General features: G+C 34.5%; 1 protein-coding gene across 1 annotated transcript in view; it reads left to right on the top strand.

The window, feature by feature from the left end:
- Positions 1-24842, top strand: part of LOC128862177 (cadherin-23) — a 50227-nt gene that overhangs the window by 5511 nt on the left and 19874 nt on the right. The window contains exon 2 of the mRNA XM_054100647.1: positions 3823-4063. Within this exon, the coding sequence (XP_053956622.1) occupies positions 3835-4063 (229 nt within the window). The 5' untranslated portion in view covers positions 3823-3834. The remainder of the gene's footprint in view (positions 1-3822; positions 4064-24842) is intronic.

Below are 24842 nucleotides of genomic sequence, written 5' to 3'. Positions count from 1 at the left end.
TTTTTTTTATAATAATCTGATACATAGATAATTTAATGGCATTTATTTTTTTAATGTAGTATCCGAATTATGTCCAAGGCTACTGTGAGTTGCATGGCCCATTCAATCAGTCCAATATTTGACTACTCTTTCCAATAAATCTGACCGCATGACGTCAATGATGGCTTGAATATTGTAATATATCGATTCTTAAGCGCGCTGTAGGACGCCATCTCTTTGGAATTAGATATCGTCGATGTTTCGCTGATTAATTTTGGGAGCCAAAATTCAGTCAGTATGGCTCGATAGTGCTCGTCATTCACCGTGACGGTAGCAGCTTCTTCATTTCGAGAGAAATAAAAACCGATGATGCTGCCCTTCTCTATGAACACCACAAATTTCTAAAGTTTTTGTTGCATAATAAACTAACATTACAAATATTGCGAATATTTTAAAATGTTTAAGTGACTCAATTGGGTGACCACAAGTGTATGCAAAAACGTTTATGGGATATAAAACGCTAATAGCTATAAAACGCCCTGCTCTGAACGAATAGTTTAGGAATGTGAGGTCGAGATTTAAATGAAGCCTTTTTAACACTAAATCTACAAAGTAAAAAAAAAAATAATCATGAATGATTGCCAATCCGTAACACCAACTTCATATACAAAATGGCCAATATGTAGCACAAATTAAAAGCCGTGGGGAGAAAAAACGACCACATCGTGATTTTAGCATTTCAAAGAACAGAGAACAAATCGAATGCTGCTTTACAATAAAAATAACTCAGAAAATAATAACAAAAAGAAAAATGAACATAGTGCATAGAAAACAATAACAACTGAAGTTATATGGCGCTCGTGCACCATGGGACAATGAAATCAGATCGGAACTCAAGGTTAATATCAGCAAGTACAAGAATGTTGAATTCTCGTGGAGTAAGCCGATAAGTGAAAAATAATTATAATTCAAACAACGTATGTGATATTAATCAAAAAATGAAACAAGTTAAATAATAAAAGACTTAATTTAATTAAATTAAGACTTAATTAACAAATAAAGTAAAATTAATTAAATTTAACGAATACTTAAAATTGTATATATGTATGTGTCTATGAAAATTCAAGTATGCCTTGACCACCATTAATTCGTCTCAAATACACCCCGCTGGAAAATGATAAGCCCACAAGTATTTTTTTATAAAAATATAGTTTGTGCTACAACAAGAATCATGTAGCATATAAATTCCAATTTTATACAAAATTTTGCAAAATTCTATCAAAACTTTCAATTTTTTAATCAGAATTTTCGCGAACATGCAATTTTATAGCCTTTTAAATTTTAATGAATGTTACAAGTGACTAAAAAATGCTTCTGATTTCTGGGAATTTTTTTTTTTGACGCTGCTAGTAAAATATGGCTTGGTCACGTTATGAAAATTTCCATTCAGCGAGCAGCACGAAAAGCGCGTGAATTCTGCCCAGTTGCAGACCAAAGAAGAGCACGCCCAAGAAAGATATGGCTCGAATATGTGGAAGCAGACTTTAAACAGATAAACGTGAAGCGTTGGAAGGAAGTGGCTTTGAATAGCGATGGCATGTGGTTGTGAATGAAGCAATGGTTCATCAAAATCTGTGATGCTGAGAAAGAGACGGTGATAGGCTTTTTCTTTCATATAAAAAAACTCGGGCATTACAGAGTAAATTATAGAAGAAAAGGCATGACACCTCAACGAAAAAAAATTGACAAATATCACCAGCATTTTTTTATCACTTTGTTATTTTAAAATTCAATGGGATATAAAAATGTATATCTAGAAAAATTCCCGCGCCGTTTCTCAATTTCTTGTTAATGTGAACATTACGAAACAGGCAGATTATTTTATGTGTTTATTTTCATTCGCTCAACATCCCTTTTTGTACTTATCTATTAATAATGGAGCTTAAAAACAAACCTATTAGAATTATCAATCGGCTGTTACATGTCTGCAAAGAAAATACATATATGGCCCTATGGCACCAAGAAATACCACCTCGCTGAAAAAGTTCCCAGAGTATATTTAGAAAATTCAATATATAAGTTTATTCCTCAAAAGTTAATTAGCTATTATAACATTCAAAGTACTCCTCATCTACTGTAACGCACTTATGCCAATGTTTGATCCACCTCTCGAAACATTTCTGGAACTCTATTTTTGGTATAGCCATCAGAGCCGTCTTCGATTTCTACTACTTCTTTTCGACTATTTAAACGCCGAAGTGGTTCTCCATAGTGGTTTCTTGATATTCGTGGTTGTATTCGTTTCGTTCTTGGTCACAAATTCACGGATAATGAAGGCACTGCGTCATCATTGTTCTCGAGTTTTTTTCCCACAATCTTTTACTTTCTGGTGAATTACTTCACGTAAACGTTTCATAACGCCCAAATAATGGTCTTTATTAATTGGATTACCTTCTAGTAAAAATCCGTGGTGTACAATACCATTTTGGCTGAAAACGAAGTAGTTTGTTTGGTCTTGGTTCATTTGGAGCTTTCCACTCACGCACCTGATATCTAGATTGCGTGTCGTACTCATCCACTCACGTCTCGTCGCCAGTAATGATGCATTTGAAGTGAAGAATATTGGGTCGGATTTATCTTTGAAAATCACGTCTTTGGCGATATCAATACGATAACTTTTAGTACGAAGTTTAGCTCCTTTGGGGCCAACTTTACAACAACAGGACGCAAACGCCAATCATTAACTACAATTTCCTGTACTGTTCCATAACCAATTTTCAAGTCCTTTGCCAGCTCTGTGATGATTAATTTGCAGTTATTGGTCAACTTTTCTTTCACTTTAGTAATGTTTTCATCAGTTCCAGAGCTCATGGACTCCTCCGAAGCCAACCTTTCTAAGGTTTTCGCACCAATTACTGACGGTTGTTCCGGGAACTTTTTGATCAAGCGTTGCATTGTCTGTTAACATTTCTCGACGAAATGCACCCAACAAGCAAGCAAAGAAATAAAATATTTTTAAAGTACCGGCCCTTCATCCATCAATATCAGATGAAACTCTTCATTATAGTGAAGAAATATGTATCTTATTCAAGTGGTTGTCTGATATTATTTATAAGTATTTTGGGTGAACAATTAGCAAGGTAGAAGAAGCTTCAGATTTTTGTCCCCATTTGTCTTCTTAAGGAGTTACGCAAATACAACCGTCTGACCAATAGCGATTGGCGCATGGGCGCTATTTGAGTACAAAAACACGCCATGGGCTAAGATGGGACTCAACTATACGCCGATTTTATGTCTGTTAAGGGAGCTTGGATAAATGTTGTTTTAAAGTCCACCTGATGGTCAGTAGTTCGGGTGGCGGTAGAGTTCTGCTAGGCGCCTTTTATACTTGCATGCGGAGATCAATACGCTCATGTCCCAGAAGTTTTACTTTTTTAAGTCGAAGAGTATATTTAAGTTTGGCTGAGTATTTAGAATTTTCAAATGCAATGGTTTAGGCATCCAGGTAAGCTTACAGTGTGATTTAGTACTTGCTGAAACTCATTGGGGTATTCAGTAGAGCTCCATTGCTCGTAAGGTGCTTACTATTGTACAGAACTATATTGAATTGAATGAGTTAAATTAACATACGTTTACTAATAACATTCTGTAATTAAAATAAAACTAAATTGAAAAGTACGCGACGCTGTAAAACTTAGCACCGGTTAGTTGATGGACTCGTATGTGTGTATATCGTTCGTATGAGCTGGGAAAATGAAATTATTTTCTTACTGCATACAATTTGAAGCGCATATTCGTAAACCGGTAAATCGAATAAAAATATTTTAAACTCTTATTTCATAGTGGTGTAGCAAAATGCGAAATTCCTCGCCTACGTCATGTAGGCGACTTACCTTCAATCGGAATATGGCGCTACTTCCCGCCCTTCTACTACACGTATACCTGCTACTACAGTTGAGCATGCGCAGTGCGCACGGCCAAACGCAAAATCAACCGCCACACTTCGTGCCCGGCAGTGGTGATATGTCACGTTTCAGCCTGCTCGAGAACACGCCAGTCGGCAGCCCGATCTATCAGTTGCGCGGTAAGTGAATTCTTGTTGTTAATTTATGATTTGGTCATATTTACATTTAATGTCATTCGCATAAGTGAGTGTTAATACCCGTACATATGCATACATTTTTTTCTCTAAAAGGCGAATTTGTACATATACATTTATGCGCATAAAAATGTATATTATATGTACATAAATACCTGTATGAATATTAGCACTGTATGTTGCAAGCACCTGTCGCCAACATCGTCCGGTTGTGGCTGACTGGCCAAGCCGGCACAGCCATTGCGGAGGTTGCTGTCTTATGTTGGCTATGAGTGGCAAGTTCTTGCGCCAAGTTTCGCCATGCTAACCAGTTTTTCGTGAATTTTAAATGGATTTTTCATGTCCATATTATATGTAACAAGTACTCAGCTGCTTAATTTTTAATATTCCTAAAGTTTGTTGTTAATTTCTTAAATTTATGTTTACGATACACACATAACCAGTTAGATTTCTGTTATTAAATTCTTGCAATTATGATTCCGAAATAGTCAAGTATTTAAGGCATACAGTTTCATGTTCTTAAAAGTAAATGTTGTCTTTTGGACGTCGTCTGCAAGGTAAGATGATTGGGGCTGACAACTTCAATATATTCGCTGACTATAAGGTTGCAGTGCAAGCAATGATAACCAAAATAGTGAGGTCGTGAAATAACATTCTTCTTTGTGTACCCGAGCATACCAATTTGGAAAGGGTTGGGCTTAGTGCACTAAAAACTAAATGCAATAAGAGTTTTACCACCACTACCTCTTCAGTGGTAGTTAAAATACGAATTTCATCATCACTGAATGGATTTTGCACTTTAACTATAATACCACCGAACAGAGAGTGAAATTTAGTGACAGTGCAAAAAGGTCCAACCCAAGTCATTATACCATAGCTTACGTTAGGCGAGAAAGGAATAATTATGGTTTTAAGATTAAGCAAAGCTATGGTAAGAGCTTTTCCGCGGCCATCAACAGCACTCGAGAAATTCTCTGTGAAGATGATGAAACATTTGGGGTATTTCAAGGAGATAAGAAGTAGTCTAAGAAGTACTAAATTTTATCTGTAACAATAACATATCTTAATTTATCATAGGCACTTTAGAAGGCAAAGTCTGATCTAGACACTCACAGAGAAGACTCAAATAATTACTTTTTCAAGGAAGATAAAGCGTTTCTCTATACTACCACAGGGTGTCCCTACCACAAGGTTTGTGGACCATCCACTTTGCCAACACTAATACAATGCAATAATTAATACCGTCTAAAATGTTTACACGTTTGCTTGAAAACTGAAGCCTTTCATCAATGAATTGTTTGTGATTTTACTTTTGAAACATCGACTGTTAAAAAATTTCTATTCAGTTCCTATCCAAATCGGTCGCTGAGTACAAAAAATTATACAATTTTTTCCCCATTAATGAAGTTTTCCAGACATTGGGCCTTTTTAATCTCTTGTAAATAAATGTTATACTTAACTGTGAATTTATTTCTATTATGGCTTAAAATGTGTGCAGAAATTAGTTAAATTTAATTGTTTACGAAATTTAAAAAAAAAAAATGTTTCCGATAGTTTTGGCAATAACTCGAAACTTTGTTAATTTTTTTTAAGATTTTGTATTAAGTTAATTAAGAAAATTTAATGATCTCTTATTTGAAATAAATATATGTATATAACGGGTGCTTTTTTAGCAGTATGAGAACTATCGAGTATACTTTGAGAGCTGAAAATGACAAACTGTATTGACATTTCTGCTCAGTAAGGTTTGGCACACCATCATGAATCTTTGAACGCCAGAACAACGCTTCCAAGTTGTAAACATTTACTTTGAAAAAAAAAAAAAAAATCTGTCCGCGAAGTTTCTAGAGCGCCGGCGGCATCATCGATCTATATTTCTTTCGAAATGAGGAAGCTGCAGTTACGGTGAATGCTGACTGAATTTTTCTTTCCAAAAATTAATGAGCTAAATATCGACCACATTTGGTTCCAACAATAGACGGCAACTTGCCATACATTGCGCTTAAAATCGATTTATTAATATTTATTATGTACAAGATTGTTATAAAAAAAATTCTTCCAATAATATTTCTGTTTCGTGTTGTTATTTTAAGTTCTCAATTTCACAAATCACATTTTTTTATCGGCAAATTAATCGATCGTGGCAAATGTGCTGCTTAATATATGCATCATCTACATTTTCGCTCAAATTAGCTATCGATGTATGCAGAAATATTTTCACTACATTGTAAGTTGTGCTTCACGACGTCAAGTAACGGTTACAAAGTTTTTTTTTAATTTCGCTTATAAAATTTATTAGTGGGTTACAAAATATCTGAGAGCGTGCAGAATACAAAGTGGCGCAAAATTAATCATACAATGATGTTTTTGAATAACCTTTTTACTAAACACAAAAAAAAAAATAAAAAAAAAATTATTTGAGTTATTGAATTCTTTATTGTAACCGCTTCATTGCTTATATGTTTGTATATTGCTGCTGTTTATTTAAGAAGTGTCAAATATGATTGACAAACGACGCCATTTGTAATTATAAATCTTCAAATTATGCCTTGAATTGTTCTGAACATTTTTTATTCATCATTTTTTGCATAGTGTAAGGTTTTTTATGTAACTTTAAAACAAAAACTGTGAATGCGATATCTATTAAAATATTTTGAAAACTTATATTCAATAATTTAATTTATTTGATGTACGAGAATAATTTGCCAAGCTACCTACGAGAAAGCCCATGCATGTATTTATTTTTTCGGGAATGCCGAATACCATATTTTCAAATTCAACTTTCCCTTGTCATAATATGCACTTCGTGTTATGACAATGCATCAAAGGTCAAGCAAAGATGTAAATATGAAAATACAAACCCTATGAAAATAGTAAAAATAAAAATAATGTGTGTATGTATGTGTGGGTTGGATACATGCACTTGTTAACTTGTGCACCTAAAACAGAACAAAATTTCTCCAAAAAGCACGTTTCAAAAATGCATACTCAGCAAATTTCTTGCAGCTAAACACTCAGCCTTCTGTTCACAACAACACCACACTCAATAGTAAAGTCATTACATTGCAGCAGCTAAATGAGTGAGTTGATGATGGATTGCTTGATGTACATATGTATGTATGTAGTGCTTACCTGTAAGTATAGTGCCAGAAAAATAAGGTTTTTCTCACAATGCCTTAGAGCAATTTGCTGGTTTCGGTTAACTTTCACTCAAGAAAAAAATCATCTTCTTTAACTCGATGAAAAACTAGAAATAGAAAGGTACTTGTAGGCTTCAAGAAATTTCTAATTTCTTCAGTGTGAAGAGAATTTTTTTCAGTTTTTTTTCCTTATTTTGTTTTCTAATCAAATTTTTGACCAATAAAAGGCAGCAACAAATAGTTAAGCCTAGAATAAAATCACATTTGAAGTATTATTGCGCCATAATTAGGTTAGGAAGTGGTTTTCCATAGTGGCAGAAGCAACTTGTTTTTTGTCAAAAAATCATTATGGAAAAATATTTATGCGCTTATATACTCCTAAACACTGACTGCTCCAGAAAATTGGTATAAAAAGAAGTGTAATGAGTAAAATATTTTCAACAATTAACTGCGTTCAAGCGCTCTGTAAAGTTTCAGAAATATTAAGCGTTTCCACGGCAGTAGAGTTAACTCAAACATCCCCTGTGAGTACTTTGTATCTTAAAAATTGGGGCGGTCGTAAAACGGCAATAACTATTTATTTAGGCCAGCAAATTGATTTAACTTATTCTGAAATAGAGTTTGCGGGCATTGATATGACAAAAATTACATCAGTTCGTGCGCTTTTTTCTGTATTCACCTGTAGTTAAACTGCAGTTAAGGCTTTGGTAAATTTTTTTATATGTAAATCCTTATCAGAATACCATTTTACAACTATTATTTAAAAATTTTGTTTAATAATACTTATATATATACACATATATATACATATATACGTGTATATATAACTAGCGCTTACATCTCTTGATATGTGTTTTGTTGGCCTCATCCTCAAACTTGTGCTGTGCACCTTGATGCTATTCCGCAAGAGTAGATTTTATGCTGCCTTCGAACTGCTTATGGATTTTTATGAAAAGCTTTTTAATAGCAGAATAGCACTCGGATGTGTTTACCATTGCTAATCGATGGGCGGCCGCTACTAGAAAAATAGTTTTCGATCATTTTATATTTCGTGCCAACAAATTATTTGTGAAACTCCAACTTGCTTAACGGATGAAAGAAACTGGTTAGCATCAAGCTGAAATCGGAATCGCTCCAGTAAAGGCCAAATTAAACGAACAGGACTAAGTTGGCCCGGACACTAAAAAAGATGCTCATGTGGTCTTCTTACAACAACGAGGCGCCTTGGACAGCTGCAAAAAAAATTATAGAGCATCGTGCATATCACGGCCTAATAGCGGGGCTGGCACTGTTCTGTCTCTCTCCTCTAAACTTGGCCACAAAGAAGGAAGTATTAAAGCGTATTACTCAAAGAGCTGAACCAAGAAGGTATGGCAGCTAGATTTGGAATGTTCATAGTACGGTTCCTCAATCGTTAGTGCAAGAAGGTGAATAATCAAATTTCTTCTAAGCTTGGAGAAACGTGATTTAAGATCCATTATTTTCTTAATTACGGAACTTATACCTATAAATGAATATCTCTGCCGCGTTGTGTTTAAAGATTCGGCTTGTGTGACACGCATCTGGAAGACCAAGAGCCTACACTTCATTGCTCTGTGAATGCCCACGGAGTGATCCTCAGAAGCTTTGATCTTGAATTTGCGGTTCTTATTCGCTTTCGCTTCAACAATGCAACTCACAGGTTGGCAGAGCTTCAGGCGCGCGGACTGATGAAGGCAGATGAGTGAATAACACTAGTTTGTATTCTCCAACTCTGGCTGCTTTAACGCCTTTTTTCACTTCGCAGAAGGGGTCGGCAAGCGGTTTAAAAATTATGCATACTACTATTATTACGAGGGCATTTACCATTGAGATTTGAAAGATCTATTGCGCTTCCTTCGTGGATTTAGAGCACATCTCTGAGCGCAACTTCCTCAATAAATAAAATATTACTAAATATTTGCACCATTTTATTATAACTTAGTAGTTTAGTATTTTATATTTGTCGAAGCCGGATTGAATAGATGGGAGGTGCGTGCTTTCGCCAAGTATTATAAATAAGTAATTGTAAACTGCTGCCGCGGCCGCTGTAACCGAATGGCTTGGTGCGTGACTACCATTCAGGAGTGCTTAGGTTCGAATCTCCGTGTATGAAACACCAAAGGATAGAAATAGTTTTTCTAATAGCTGTCGCCTTTCGGCAGGCATTGGCAATCTTTATACCATGAAAATGCTCCTCATAAAAAACCGTTTGCCATTCGGAGTCGGCTTAAAACTGTAGCTCTTCCCATTTGTGAAACAACATGAACAAGCACACCACAAATAGGAAAAGGAACTCGGCCAAACATCTAAGAGAAGTGTACGCGCCAATTATATGTTTTTTTTTTGTAATTGCAAACCTAGCCCATAATGCCACAAGTTGAGCAATTGGAAAGTTACAATACCCTAATGCGATTGCTATAAAAATAACAGACAAATTCCACTCACAAACATCATGAATAATCTCATAAGACTATTTCAAATAAATCATATTCGCCAAATTGATTGCTAGCTCTGAATTAAACCGTGTACGAATTTCAATGAAGTATACACTACACGTCTGTGGATTTTTGACAAAACAACCTAAATCAATTTAGTGCATTCTACAGATAATTCATTAAATGTTGGTTGTAATGCAATATTTTAACCATCTATTAATCATTCATAGCTGTACCTTAAGAGTCCATCTAATTTTATTATTAATTAAATATTAACCTTTTTAAAATATCGAGGTTTTTTATGAAATATATGACTCGAAACAAAAACTATTAAAGTGGAAAATGCTGTTTCTTTAAAAGTCCACAGATATACTCGTATGTGCACAGATTGGTGTATGGGAAAATATAAGGCATGCAAAAAAATTAATGAAAAAAATCAAAATTTAACAAGGTTAACCATGTAGGTTCAACGAGTTCAAAAAAAAAGTAACCGTAAACTAGTTTTGAAGCTAGCGCAAAAATCACCAACCAAAATCATACCATCAGCAAATTTTTAAGATCTAATTACGTGAGATATGTGAAGTATGAATTGGTATACGAATATGGTTAACGTATGTATAAGTTCACACAACGGTATGAAGTGAAGTCAGCATTTATGGTTAAATGTAATTGTTCAAATGACAGTCGGAATATAAGTATATACTCGTATAAGCTGAGGTGAGTGTTTAATTTTTTTAGCTGCCCCATGAAATTTATATAAATTGCGGATAAGTAAAGAGCAAAAATAAAGTCATTTGACAAAAAAAGTTCTCTTTTAACTCTTTATAAATTAAGGAGTAAGGGCGAAGCTGTTCGATGGGTAAAAGAGTATTTAATTTTACAATATATAAGTGAAAATAAACACTGCGTTAAATAACTACAGCACTAAGACTTATTGACATTTTTTCAAATTATTTGTCAATTAGTTTTAATAACTTTTTTTCATTCTCCTATAAAAACCTTATAAATCACCTGTTTTGTCATAGAGTAGGCAATGAGAATACTCTCTTATAAAATATTACATTCTCGCATAGATCTTGCAAAGGGAGCATTTCTAGCAAATCTTGTTTTGACTCGAAGATGACGCATACTCTGTTATAGAACTGTCACGCCAGATTCTCATAAGTAGAGGGAAGAAGCTGTCTGTCATCAGATAACCCATGTAAGAGTTCAGGCAATGAAACCTAAACTTGATTGTTAGATGCGGCTTGTGATTGTCTAAATGAGAGCCTTGGGAAAATGAAGGCCTTTCTAATTATGAGGAGTTGCAATTTAAGTAAATTTGTGCTATTCTGCTTGTTTTTTTGACAGTGTTAAGTACAGTATGTCTAATAGAAGCCTTACCGCCATAACTTAGAAACTATTTGACCAATTCGATTCTAACAAACTGCCTCGTGTGGGCATATTTATTATACCTAGTATATATAATAAAATTTATAGTCGCCACCGTTAGCGATAATGAATCCAAATCTTCGAATACTCTGTGCTAATTACTGCTACGGCGAAGCTAGGGAAGTAATCGGCTCTAAATCAGCCGAATTCACGGTCGACATTGAAGGCCAATCCAACATTTCAATCCCACTTTGCTATTTCCACTCTACACACCTTCGACTTCGATGCATGGGATCGTTGTTTTCTTGTAAAATCCAAGGTTGGCTAATTCTTCCAAGCATCTTCGCAGTTGACGGTAATAACGCCTTTTGCTTAATTTCACTTATCTAAACTGCATTCAAATTGGTGGGAAACACAAATAAATGGCGAACTACTTTGGAGAGGCCGCCCCAAACATAAACCTTAACTGGATGTTTAACAGTTCATTGAAGTTATTGATTATCAGAAGGCCGACGTATGCAAATTTTCAAGCAAAATGAAGATTCATCCGTGAATATTACGGTTTGCACAATTCCGTTCTGAACTAGCCCTTATTATACCTCGATAATTCCGGTGCTTAATAATCGGGATCCTGAAATCGTCATCCCGTATACATCAACCCTTAAGAATATTGGTATTTGGACATATAAATGAATCTCGAAATCCCGAAATTCGTTTGGCTGACAGATAATATAGCACAAGAATGTTCCAAGTACGTTGATCATTAGTATGTAACGGATCAGTATAATATATAATTTACGCTTAGACCCTTTATTGGGTGCTCCTCCTCCTATCTGTGGCGTGCGTCTTGATGTTGTTACACTAATGGAGAGACCTACAGTTTTAAGCGGGTTCCGAATGGGAAATGAGTTTTTATGAGGAGCTTTGCATGGCAGAAATACACTCGGAGGTTTGCAAGTACCTGCCAGGAAGCGACTGCTGTTAGAAAAAACTGTTTCTATTATTTGATTTTTTGTGTACTTCCGAATGATAGTTATGCACCAACCCATTCGGTTACGGTGACCGATAAGTAAAATATCTATGAATATTTTGCGCTTCAGAAGAACTATATCAATGCAACAAAAAAATTTTTTGTAATAATTTATTATATGTTTCTGGTAAGCTTTTGCGGTTTGCTCTACTTTTTCTTTAAATCCTTTTTTTTATTCTTCATACAATTCAAAGTGTGTCATGCCCAAGAAGTTGCACAACAGTCAAGCGCATGACAAATACGCCTCTAATACGTAGATTAATTACATTTTCAGTTTGTGCCAGCGAAATGCAATACAAAAGACGGCGGCAAAAATATAATTGCAAAAGTGCATAGTGCAAAAAAAGAAGAAAATTGTTGGTTGCTAAATTGTGAGGGGTATGCAAAATATTTGCGTAAACTTCTTTTCTGCATAAAAGTGCATTCCTACACTCATGCATGTATACAAGCATACACAAATACTTACCTACCTACATATATTGGGAAATTAGAAGCGCGTAACATGAGAGCTGGCGCATTAAATTTTTACTGCAGTTGATTATGGCATGCAAGCATAGCATTGCAAGGTGCATTTTAATAATTACATACATACATACGTACATATGTGGAGAACTTATACATTTACACAAATAAAAGGTTATAAGCACATGTGGTACAATCATGCATGCAGCAAATTCATTAGATATAAGTATATAGGAACTGGCTGAAAAGCTCGCTGAATTCGCTAAGGGAAACCGCAAAACTAATTCTAACTAATTCCTATATTTCTGTTAGTAGCCTTAGTTACCAGTACCCTTCGTAATGTAATAAAGGGTCTTTCAAAATACGCGGCTTTGTTAGTCGGATGTAACTAGAATTTTGCGAAATTCTTAGTATTTTAATTATAAATAAAAGATCTTGCTAAACATGCGCGTTTAGGTTTGACTATTTTTATACAAATTACGGCTCTTAACAAGAAGAAGACTAAATGGTAGATTTCGTAAATAGGTAAACTTATTATTCAAAGAAATTTATTAAGGAAATTTAGAGCAATATAATGCATTTGTTTTAAATGAAAGATAAGTTATGTGACAGGCCGCAACATTACTTCATTATCATAAAGTTTGAAACCAAAAAGCCATACTTTCAGTTCTTTTAGGAAAACAGATAATCTTTTTAATAAGTTGTATATCTTAAGGAAGTTTATCAACAATTTTACAAGTTATTATGGTATAGAAATTACAAATTCTTTCCATCTATCCATAACTGGTTTTTTCGCTGATTATGGAGGTTTTTAAGGTTAAAATGTTTTAGTTTGTTTTTGATATTCTGGTACATAGCTTTGACTTTATTTCTCTTAGAATAACTTTCAATTTGTTCTATTTGCTACTCTTTTTCCGTATTACTCTCCTTTCTTTTACTTCCATCATCTAGTTGATTTGCAAGCTTATTTCTTGCTATATATAGTACGTATTTTATTCTGGCTAGATTTTTCGTACAATTAGCTGTTTTGCATTTTTTTTTGTACCATTTATTCGTTACTGTGATCTCCTCTCCAATAGTATTCTTTGCGGTTTTTATACTTACATCTATCAGTGTTTTCTATTGATCTGCAATGTCTAATTTATATTATAGTGAATGAAATAGAACTGAGAGAAAATGTTTGTCAAAACCAAAAATTCAGACCTGGTTTGGGCCTAGAAGCAAACCTAATTTCACCCAAAAAGCAAGCAATCGATTTTTGTTTGGAATGATCTGCATTACAACTATAGTGGAACTCTGTTTTAGCACTCCAAGAAGAGTAAAGAGTTGGTTGAGAATTAAAGGGTGTTCTTGTAACTGCATGAGAACTATCGATAACTATGGTTTGAAAGCTGAGAATGACAACTCTGTTGACATTTCTGTTCAGTAAGGTCTGACAAGTCATCTTCGTTTAACGCCAGAACAACGCTTCTGTGGAAATTTACTTTGAAAAAAAAAACAAAATTCTTTTCGCGAAGTTCGAGCACTGGTGATATCATTGGTCCTTATTTCTTTCGAAATCAGGAAGGAGCTACCATTACGATAGACAACGAATTGCGCTATCGAGCTATGCTGACTGAATGTTTTTTCAAAAAAATTAATCAGCAAAACATCGACGACATTTGGTTCCAACAAGACGATGCAACTTGCCCTATAGCGCGCTTAACAATCGCTTTATTACAATATTTAAGCCACCACCATAGACGTCATATGGCCAGATTTATTGGAAAAAGTAGTCAAAAATTGTATTGCTCTAATGGGCATGTACCTCGTAACCCCGATGAACGTATGCCGTATATCAAATTCAAAAAATAAATGTCATGATATTGTCTACCAGATAATAATAAATAGAAATTCATTCCAAAAGTATTTCTGTTCTGTATTATCATTTTGAGATTTCAAGCTCTTAAAAAACATCCGATACTATGACCGATTCTCACGTAAATGACAAAAACAGTCAATTTAAAGTAACAACTCTCATATAATAATGCCCACAGAAAGTTGGCTGTCGAAATTCAGGCGTAATTAAAGAATGTATTTTAAATAATATAATATAAGTTCGAAAAAAATCCCGGAAATCTTGTTACAATTTAGTTTTTTACATGTGTATAGCCCTGCAACAAAATTAGAAAATTCGGAAAAGTTCCCCTCCACCCCCCTTTGCGATTAACTGGCAACGCCCTTGTAAGTGGTAAACATGTACATATTTATTACTCAAATCCTGGGAAAATTCGTATTTACAAAGCCATGTTGTCACATGTTGAAGTGACATATTTGGCTGCTTGGTTTTGTTATGAAATTATTGTTTTACTTGATTTTTTTTAATGCTATATTACAACATCACCAAAGAAACAACCTGTTGGCACAAATTAATTCATCAACACACTTCCTTTGAAGCCAGTTTCTGAGCTTGTGTGTCTCAGTGACTTCATCACACATTTCAACTACCGTCTTAGGCACAACTGTGCTCGTATTTTTTATTAAACATATATATTTTTTTCTCCTTTTTTTTAGTTTTTCCACTTTCCATCTCAAAGGCAGGTAGCATAAGATAATTGCATATGCTGTAGATGAAGTAGATGGAGCTGAAGCTTGATGTGATATCTGATGTGCGGCTGCACGTGCACGCACACACACATTTTTTGTGGTTTCCATTAAACAACAAGAGCAACAAAAATTACCGTCACTGGCACTCAGACAGTCTGCCAGTCTATCACTTCATCACTCCATCAACATATCAAAATTTGCTTTACTGCCGCATTGCTGGTCGCCAGCAACAGCTACACATTTATTAGTGCAACAGTGGCATATATTTCTATGAGATAATTTTAGTTTTCTTTTTTTATTGCCTTTCAAAGTCAACTCTTTTGTTGCCACTATTATTTGAAGCATCATAAATGGAGATATGCTATACACATGTATGTATATTATCATTATAATTATTTATCTTAATCTCTCTAAATATGTTATGAGGTGCTTAAAAGGGGCGTTAAAATCGGCCACTCTATCAGCCAACAGCAACAAATTTAATTTTAACAGATAGACAGATAATTTATTATCACACAATGCTATTATACTAAATATACATATATGCACGAATCTATGGTAGATGTATGTAAAGCTGCGTGTTTGTTGAATACAAAATTGTATCTGCAACGTGTGTGGCCTTTGTAATAAATATAACAATTATACATACATCAACAAAAACTAAAAAATTATGGAAAGAAATGAAAATCTAGTGGGGAAGTGCTAAATTAGGCCTAGACCGCATACTCTAGTAAAATTGAATTTGGGCTGGCGTTAATTTTTTGATACAGACGAACTCATGGACAATTAGATTTAACGCTTTTGAAAACAGACCAACTGAAGGAAATTCAGCTTAGTTGGCGTAGTTTTTGTTCAATCTCAAAAATCTTTGTATCGGATCTAAATGTGGTGGGGAACAGTATGCGTACCAAATTTGAGCGAGTTCTATTATTCGTTAGTGCGGACCGAACTCAGCACGATTCTATGTTAAATGATGCAAGTTTTTTGGGCATTGCCGTTGTACATTAAGTCCACTTGCAAATCTATTGAAGTATCGCTACGAGCATTGGTAAGCAGATATGCAGTGGTTTTCATTGGTTTGCTATACGTATTTGAATATACAGTCTGTATAATAGAAGCTGATAGAAAAAAATAAGTGCTGCTAAAAAGGCGTATTCTTTTCGCATTACGCGTTGTGCAATTTGTTGGTTTTATTATTTTTACAAAATGAGTCCCGTGCATAAAAAACCATTTGAAACAATGTTCCTATGTACACACCCTAAAGATCCAAAAATACCACCACATATGCAGCAAAATATTTCAAGAAATCAAAGACGTTCACAAATAAATGAGTGCAACGTTAACGACTTCTCCGGGAGAGGCTCAAAAAAACAAAATACCTTCCTAAGGCAATATTAGAAGATCATTGATTTGTTTGTGATAAAGCAGAACTTAATCTTGCGTGAATCTGATTCAGTTTAAGTGCAGAACACCTCAAATTCAGGAGCACTTTGAAAATACCGTAGCTCTCATTAACACACATTGAAAAAAGGCTTACATGGGGTAAAACAAATTCAAAACAGAATTGGGCAAACGTAATATTCACGGATGAATCTTTAGTGTACTGCTGATAATCAACAACTTCAATGAACGGTTAAACTTCAAGTTAAGATTCATGTTTAGGGCTGCTTCTCCCGAAAAGGATTTGGTCATTTATTTGAGTTTACTGCCAATTTGAGGGCAATTTTGATGAATAAAATTTACCAAAAGCATTATTGCCCTGGAATATGTTTTGAAGAACTAGCCAACCGCGGATTTTACGATTATAAGGAGACAACGATCACAAGCATCGAAGCAGAAGGAGTGTAAAGTGGAAAATGGTAATGAGTTGTTGGATTGGCTTTCACAGTCGCCTAAAGTTAGTCCTGTCGAAAATGTTCAGGCAATGGTTAAGCAAGAACTCAAAATAAAGCAAAAATGAGTGGTCAAACAGTTACCAAGGTAAATTCGGCGGATTTAGAGCAAATTATTTTAAAAATGCAAAGTTTGACTCGAATATGTGAAGCTATCATCGCTAATGGTGGTGACTATACACTTATTAAATAAAATGCGTACAATAAGTATTATAATCCCACACGATACAGTTTGTTAGAATATAATTCTTTTATTAGATGGATTGTAACTCGAAAAGTTATGTTAATCCCACTATGGAATTTTTAGGGGTTAAAGAGCACAGTTTCATCTATTGATGTAATAAAATAAGAAAAAATTCTGATGTTTCCATTATTTTCAAGTAACAAGTATTGAGATGGTATACGAGCACAACAAAATCTAGTCGAAAACAAATGCCAAATTTGTGGAGAACTTGTAAATAAAGAGTATTTCAAAAGAAGCGCATTTCAGCGTTCACAGTTTTTATGAAAAAATGCGGCTCTTATCAATTATATGTAAAAAATAACATCATATAAATGTCCACCGTCTACAGGTAAAATCCACCAAACAGTCGACTCATACGTACCTTATTGTTGAGAACGTCGAGTATCGATGTTGATGGTTCTCCAGCAAGACTTTGCGCTACAGCAGCAATATTCTCAACAGAACGTTTAGGTTTTGGTCTACCAGTCCTTTTTCTATCGTCGATAAAAACAGTTTCTTGAAAATTTTTCATCAACTTTTGAATTGTCGAGTCATGTAGATGAATATTTCAACAAAAAAAATGTTGTTTTCAAATATCGACCATTTTCATAATAACTTGCAATAAATTTAACTCATTGTTCTATTTAGTTGACAAATGTCAAAGATGACACAAAAAGTTACCCTGTAGGAATTATTCATTACTGATATCTAGGCGACACTCTTGAAAAACCTTTTTATTTACAATATATGCACTGTCGATTTTTTACCTAGCACCTGTCAAATAAGAGGCCTTCGAACCCTCTCAGTTATCAAAACCAAATCTACTTAAAAAGAACCTCTAATTTGAAATCCATAATGAAACTCAAACTGAACTGAAAATTAGCTCCACAGTGTGTATAATGTATACTTATAATTATACAGGGTTGCCGGGAAAGTCGTCTTGGATACGAACAAACATTATTGGCATTATAAACCTCACTAACTACTGCGACAAACCCGGATGTTCTGCAACAGCATACGTGTCTTAGAGAGACGTCATATCTCATTCTCGTCAAAATTATGAGACTACCCAATATCTATACCCGTCTCATAACAGCACTAGTTTCTCGTAATCCTTGGTAAGTTCCATCAAAGGCGTGTCCCCGCCGACATTCCTTCTCAAAATGAACTTATTAGAATGCCAGCGTGTTCCGCATTGGTATACGTTGCCATGCTCACAAGCAGAGATCAAAATTTTGTTCACGAGCCAAGTCACACAGTCAGAAAAAGAAACACGCACGGTGTAGCACATCTCTCACGGACGACTTGCATAAGCATAAAGGAGAAAAAGAACAATTAAACCCCAGTGAGACTATCTGCTGAGTCTATTCAATTACATTATTCTTAGAACATGAGTATACCTTTTTGGATAGCTAGTATACCTTTTTGGACAGCTAAAAAGGCATACTAGTTTTCTGAAATGATTCCCAGAATAGTTTTCATAAAAGCAGGAATTTTTATTTAACTGTCAGAGCTTGGATAAAGTTTTTTTAATGATTTTAATTAATTGGCATACCCTTTAACTAAAAATATAAAAAAATCGAACCCTGGACGTACAGCAAAAAAATAATATTCTTTTAAATAATTTTCAAAATCGATTTTCTCGAAAACAGTTAAGTAAGTACATCTTGTCAAATAAACAAATTAATCAGAAACTATTTAAATTATAATGCCCTTAAGTATGTATGACGACTTTGCCGGTAACTCTGTATATGTATGAAAGTTATAAACATTCTGACTAAACTCACTGACTTTGGAAGTTGTTTTTCATGATTATACTTCACACTTTCTTTAAAAAAGTGTGGCAATTAAGGTTAAGTAAGTAGAAGATATAAACACATACAGATGTACATTTTGACTCATGTTGTATTACACAAACATATTTAAGCACACTTTAGTATGTCTGCCGTATAATAATTAATTATTAAAAATGTACATAAAGCCACTTGTATGCACGTATGAGAAATTAGAGCAAAACTACACTGAACAAAATTATTATTTCTGCTGCAATGTTACGCACGAGTAGGAATGAACTTCAACTCGTACAAAAAATTAATATATATGCATGTTCCGCGCAGTACACAGATTAACTTAATGTAGGGTAGTTAGGTACTAGTCCATTATTTGTAGACACTTATGCATGGTCAGTATTTTATAGTTAGGTTCACAGTCGCGACATAGTTCTGCTTATCACATTTCACTAGGATTTATATACATATGTATAAATACATACATATATCAAAAATGTTGATACGAGTACATCTTTACAAGAAAAAAAGACGTCATTAAATAATATTTAAATTTGGGTTTTGTATTTAATAGTCAAAAACAAATATGGGGACCATAGGGGATGCCTAAAATAAGAGCTAATAACTCTTTTCTTCCACCTTATCATCTGGTTGAGGCCAATCTCGGTCGGCATAGTAAGATAGGATGGTATACGAGTATTTGTGTCACTCTGGGAGCAACATATGCAGATGGTCTTTATTATACCAATATCACATATAAAACTAGACCAAGTCATGGTTCTTAAAGCATAGCCGGAATGTAATCTCAGTTGCAAATGTGAACACCGGGATTATGGTTCGGAATTTTCATTCTAAGAAGTAAGTTAAGCTCTGAACAGTCTTAAATCGGCCCTACATTTCGGTTTTTCGTACGAGTACCAGATGCTGAATAATGCCAACATAATTCTTTAAAAGCTGGGATTTTAAATACAAATTGGATTGGATAAAACTTTGAAAGCTGCTCTCAAAAGGTTACAATAACACCGCCTTTGAGAGCTTGCGCTGAGCTTATGCTGATTTAGGTTGAGGTATAAAAAATATTTTGTTTATTCTAAAACATTTCGTTTGTTTTTACCAAACTTTTGATTTATTTTGCAGTACAAATATTCTTTCAGTGCAAATTACTATATATTTAACTGCTTAATGCATACTGATGTATGTACATATGATATACACACAGTTAATCATAGGCGTAAGTGCGCATTCATATGAGCAGTAACGAAGTACGGGAAATCTGTAAACGGAGGTAGAAATTTAGTAAATTGTAAATTTGCTAATATGCTTCGCTAAGCGTGAAATCAAAATTCTTACCAACTTATTAGTTGTCGGCTACGCATGAAGAAAGCAGGTATTGCAAGCAGCAGTGTTAATGCAAATTCAAACATTAGTTCGTCAAGAGGCAGACTGAAAAGTTTCCGGCATGATCCAGTAGTGGTCCCAGCTGGACTGAGTTTCTTCATTATACTTACACGTATACTTGAAATTACTTCTTGGATCCGATTTTTGGTGTGCTTCTGATATAAAGTTTACGTGAAATGAAATCTACTTGTTCTAAGGTGCCATAGGAAGGGTCAATTTCGATCAAAACGGGAAACCTATCAAATATTCATGGAATTATGCTCCTCTTTCCATGAATATTGCGATTGCGAGATTTTAACATCACTCTTAATTAAACGAATTACCGCAGACTTGAGCTTTTCGTACGTTCTCTTATCTAATCTGTCCTAAAAATATTGCTTATATTTTCAAGAAAAAAGTGTCGTCAAACCCCTATAGTTTGAGCATTTTGCCGAATATGAAGGTTCAGTTAACTGTAACTGTGTTTGTAAAATTATTTTTTCTTACTTATCTAATGCTCGTCCATATTGCGGATATGATTTATAATCGATTATCCCCGAATAAAATTCATAATAATTTGCAATTCGTTCGTAATCATTGGGATTTAAAGGTTAACTCCATTTTATTCCAAGTTGTTTGTTTTTTAGAGCTAAGATTCAAGTAGAAAGTGACTACTATTCGGAGTATGTATGTTCGAATCACGGTGAAACACCAATATACAATAAATTTGTGAAACAAAGAGATAAGTATCCTAAAAAAATGTATACGGTTTTATATCCCCAAACTTCTCGAAATCATATAGCGATTATTACCTTTGGAGTCCAATGCTCCCCAAAATTTGTTTTTTAATTTTTAATAAAATAATCCAATCATACATTTTTCGACAAAAGTACCTTTTGCCCCGCTTTCTGTTTTATTGAATAAATTCTGATGCCAAGCATTGAACTAAACTAAATTATCCTTTCTTAGCGTTTTAAGATTGATTTTGTCTATTTTATGTCGATATAGGCTTTAATATGAGGAAGTCCATAAAAACATAAGCAAATAAATTTGTAAAAGGTACGCCGTCTAGAGTATATTTAACCCGCACGTGTTTTTGATTTTTTACAGTTTTAAACATTAATTTGAATTTGCAACAACGAATTTGCATTAAATTTTCTGTTGGTACGAAACTCTTAGATATATGGTATGTATTGGGAAAATGTTGCGGTAATGATATTCCAAAGATAACACCCTTTTACGAGTGGTATGAACGTCTCAGAAGAGATCGTGGGTCCATCGAGAATGGCGAACGTAGAGGCAGGCAATCGACATCGAAAATTGATAAAAACATCTATAAAACTAAAAAAAGATTGATAAATTAACGCAAATTAATCATCAGAGAGCTGGCAGAGGACTTGAACATTGTTTATGGACGAGGATTTACGAATACGAAACACAATATAGACATTCGACGAGTAAGTGGAGAGCTCCAAATGATCAAGACCAAAAAACCTACGCCGTTTTCCGTCGAAAAAGAAAGCGATCCTCGCAAGTTTTCGGGTTATAATGATATTATGCACAACGAATTTTTGCCAGAAGTCATAATGCCAATTATTTGGGCGTTTAGAAAGGTTTTTGGGGAAAATAACTCGTGCATTTCGGACCAGCATAATGTATCGTCGCACAGTGCCATCACTATCTGTGAGTTTTTGACCACATTTGATCGAGTCAAAAAACCATTGTGGCGAATGCGTTTTAACAACTGAAAGGAAGTAATGGAAAAATCGAATACGTCTTTGATTGCTATACCGAAAAGAGAGCTGGATCAGATTCTAGCATAAGTGCGTTGCAGTTAATGGCGCGTACTCGATAATATCAATTTCGAGGAATCAACGTTTGAATTTTCTGAAAATATTCCGGGAACTTTTTAATCAAGGTGGTATTTATTTTTTTATTTTACATATTTATGATATTATTAATCATCACATTTGAATTAAAAATACTCTAATGCTCAGCAAAAGTTTATTAGTTGTAGTTTGCAATATAGTAAAATTATGAAAAAATCAGTAACTGTTTTAGACATTAGAAAAATTCTTGTGGTTTTTACAAAAGCAATCTTTTATCAAACAAAAAGTATTTTTCTCTCTATGCAAAATAAACCAAATTTTTACATTTAGAGGCCAGACCCAAAAAACGTGGCGTCCGGTGTATTCATTAAACAGTAAACGATTTTTATTTCGAATAAATATACATCAGGAAAACACGATTTAGTAAAAACATAACTAATTTCACTTCGTCTGAAATTGGAATCAATAAACAAACACACTCGCAAATATGCTTTAATTGAAGATTAACTTAATTGACTATGAATTAAAGCATCATTATTTCTTAGAAGGAAGATGAGTGCGGAGTACTCGTACAAAAAATTAGAAAGTTGCTTATTTACGGCTTGGGCGCTGGCGCGGATGCCAATAGCAGTTTAATAGCTTTGCTTTAGAAAAACAAAGTTGGATAAACTTGTTCACACACATTGGCAAAATAATACATAAAAGAATTAGTAGGTACATATCGAACCATAAGCGCCGAATTGGCGTTAGTGGCAAATAACAAATTTTGCAGGAGGAGGCTTTTTTATTATTTCTGCTATAAGCTGCGAATTTGAATGAGTTTTTGTATGTAGCCTTGATTTTAGTTTAATGCATTATCCATTCAATAAGAAAATTGTCTGTTTGCCTTTTATCACTTACATCAATTTCGCTGTCACAGTTATGATACTTAGCTCTTCTTGCTGAAGCGCTTACAACTTACGTTAAAATATTCAGGCATTCATTTTTAATTTTTTTACTTTTATGTTATTGAAAATATTATTTATACATACCATCAAAAAGTACAATAATTTAATTTAATAAATAAACAAAGTTAATGATTTGCTATTTAAAAAAAATATAATGCGTCCTTTCCCATAAGTTTTAATCGCTGATTCGTGTGTTTAAATAACCCTTGCGTTATTGTATCTTTTTCACAAAGCGTTTTCAAATCACTATATTAATTTAAAGAATTTTTAAGGAACTAAGGAAATAAATGAAAGGAAATGCTGTATTTAGATCTCGTGACTGAACTCAGATTGTATTCCATTAACTCTGATTTATCAAAGTATCCATTTTGCAAAGCAACAATTGGGTTATCTTCTTTAATTACTGCATAAATAGTTCAGGTAACATTTCATTAATCTGGATTCCAGGACATAGGAACATAGACGGAATGAAATTGCTGACGAGCTTGCCAGGAATGGGTCGACTGATTGGGTCTCAGAGATATCCTACCCGGTCATTGGCATCCACCTGATTGTTGTTAAAGGGGAATTGCAAAACTTTTTTCTCAGAAAAGCGCAGAAGAGATGAAACTCCTTTTCCTCGTGTGCTATTTCGAAAACCCTTTGCCCCCAGTGTTATAGGACTCTGAAAGTTCGAGGGACTCCACGCCTCCAATTTTCGCACTCGTAGCTGTCATTGAACGATTAGCATACACTCAGAGAAGCGAGGATTAACATTTTACTCCCATTGCAGGAGTTGTGGGGACCTTTCAGAGAAGGAGACTGATGAGCACTTTCTCTGTAAATGTGCTGGTTTGGCAGCTAAACGATTAATTAAGACCACTGGATGCTCTTTTCTTCGACAGCCTGGGGCAGTGCTACATCAGCAGCTTTGGCTGGCTGTAGATATCTGCCTGTTGGAGGTCTCATAATGGTATCAAAACGGCGCTTTAGTAATACTTTAACAGTGCCAGACTGGTACTTCAACCATTTCAACCATTTCACCTATATACCATCATCCTACTGCAGAAATAATCGAATTAAATTGAGACAGAAAGCTTAGCATTTGAAATCCAGATCTTCCAGTATTTGAAATCAGAATTTTCCATTACTTTGCCTTCAGAACTTCTTTGATTCATTCTTGCACTGGGTATAATAATACCATAAACCTCTCACTAGCAGTGCAACAATTTCTTTAACGAGCAAAATATTACACCCATGTTTCGCTGTACGGCCGCTCTTTATATAAACTTACGACACTTTTTCAATTTATGCCAAAAATTTTTCATGATATGGGCAATGAATGACTTGGTGAGACGGGGAAACGGCTCCCCTCTTTCAAACGGTCAGCGCCCCGTTAGTAAGTAAACGATCACTTAATGAGGAGTCAGAGCCTTCTTTATCCAGGCAGCTAACAATAAAAACGTTAAGAAATGCACTTTCTTATTTCGAAAAGGGAATAAACATGGTTTTTCAAAATGGTCCCATTGAAGAACGAAGCAGTATGATAGAAAGGAGAACAAAAGAGAAAGGGGGGCAAAGCAGAGAAAGTTGGACGAATATTTTCTGTTCCATCAAAAAACAACAGAAATTCACGACGACAACATTTCATCTGAGTAAAACAGCTCCCACGCATTTTATAATTT

This window comes from Anastrepha ludens, chromosome 4 (assembly GCF_028408465.1).
Source record: "Anastrepha ludens isolate Willacy chromosome 4, idAnaLude1.1, whole genome shotgun sequence".
NCBI classification, from domain to species: domain Eukaryota; kingdom Metazoa; phylum Arthropoda; class Insecta; order Diptera; family Tephritidae; genus Anastrepha; species Anastrepha ludens.
Note: the sequence above shows the minus strand (reverse complement) of the source record. Positions and strands in the feature narration are given on the sequence as shown.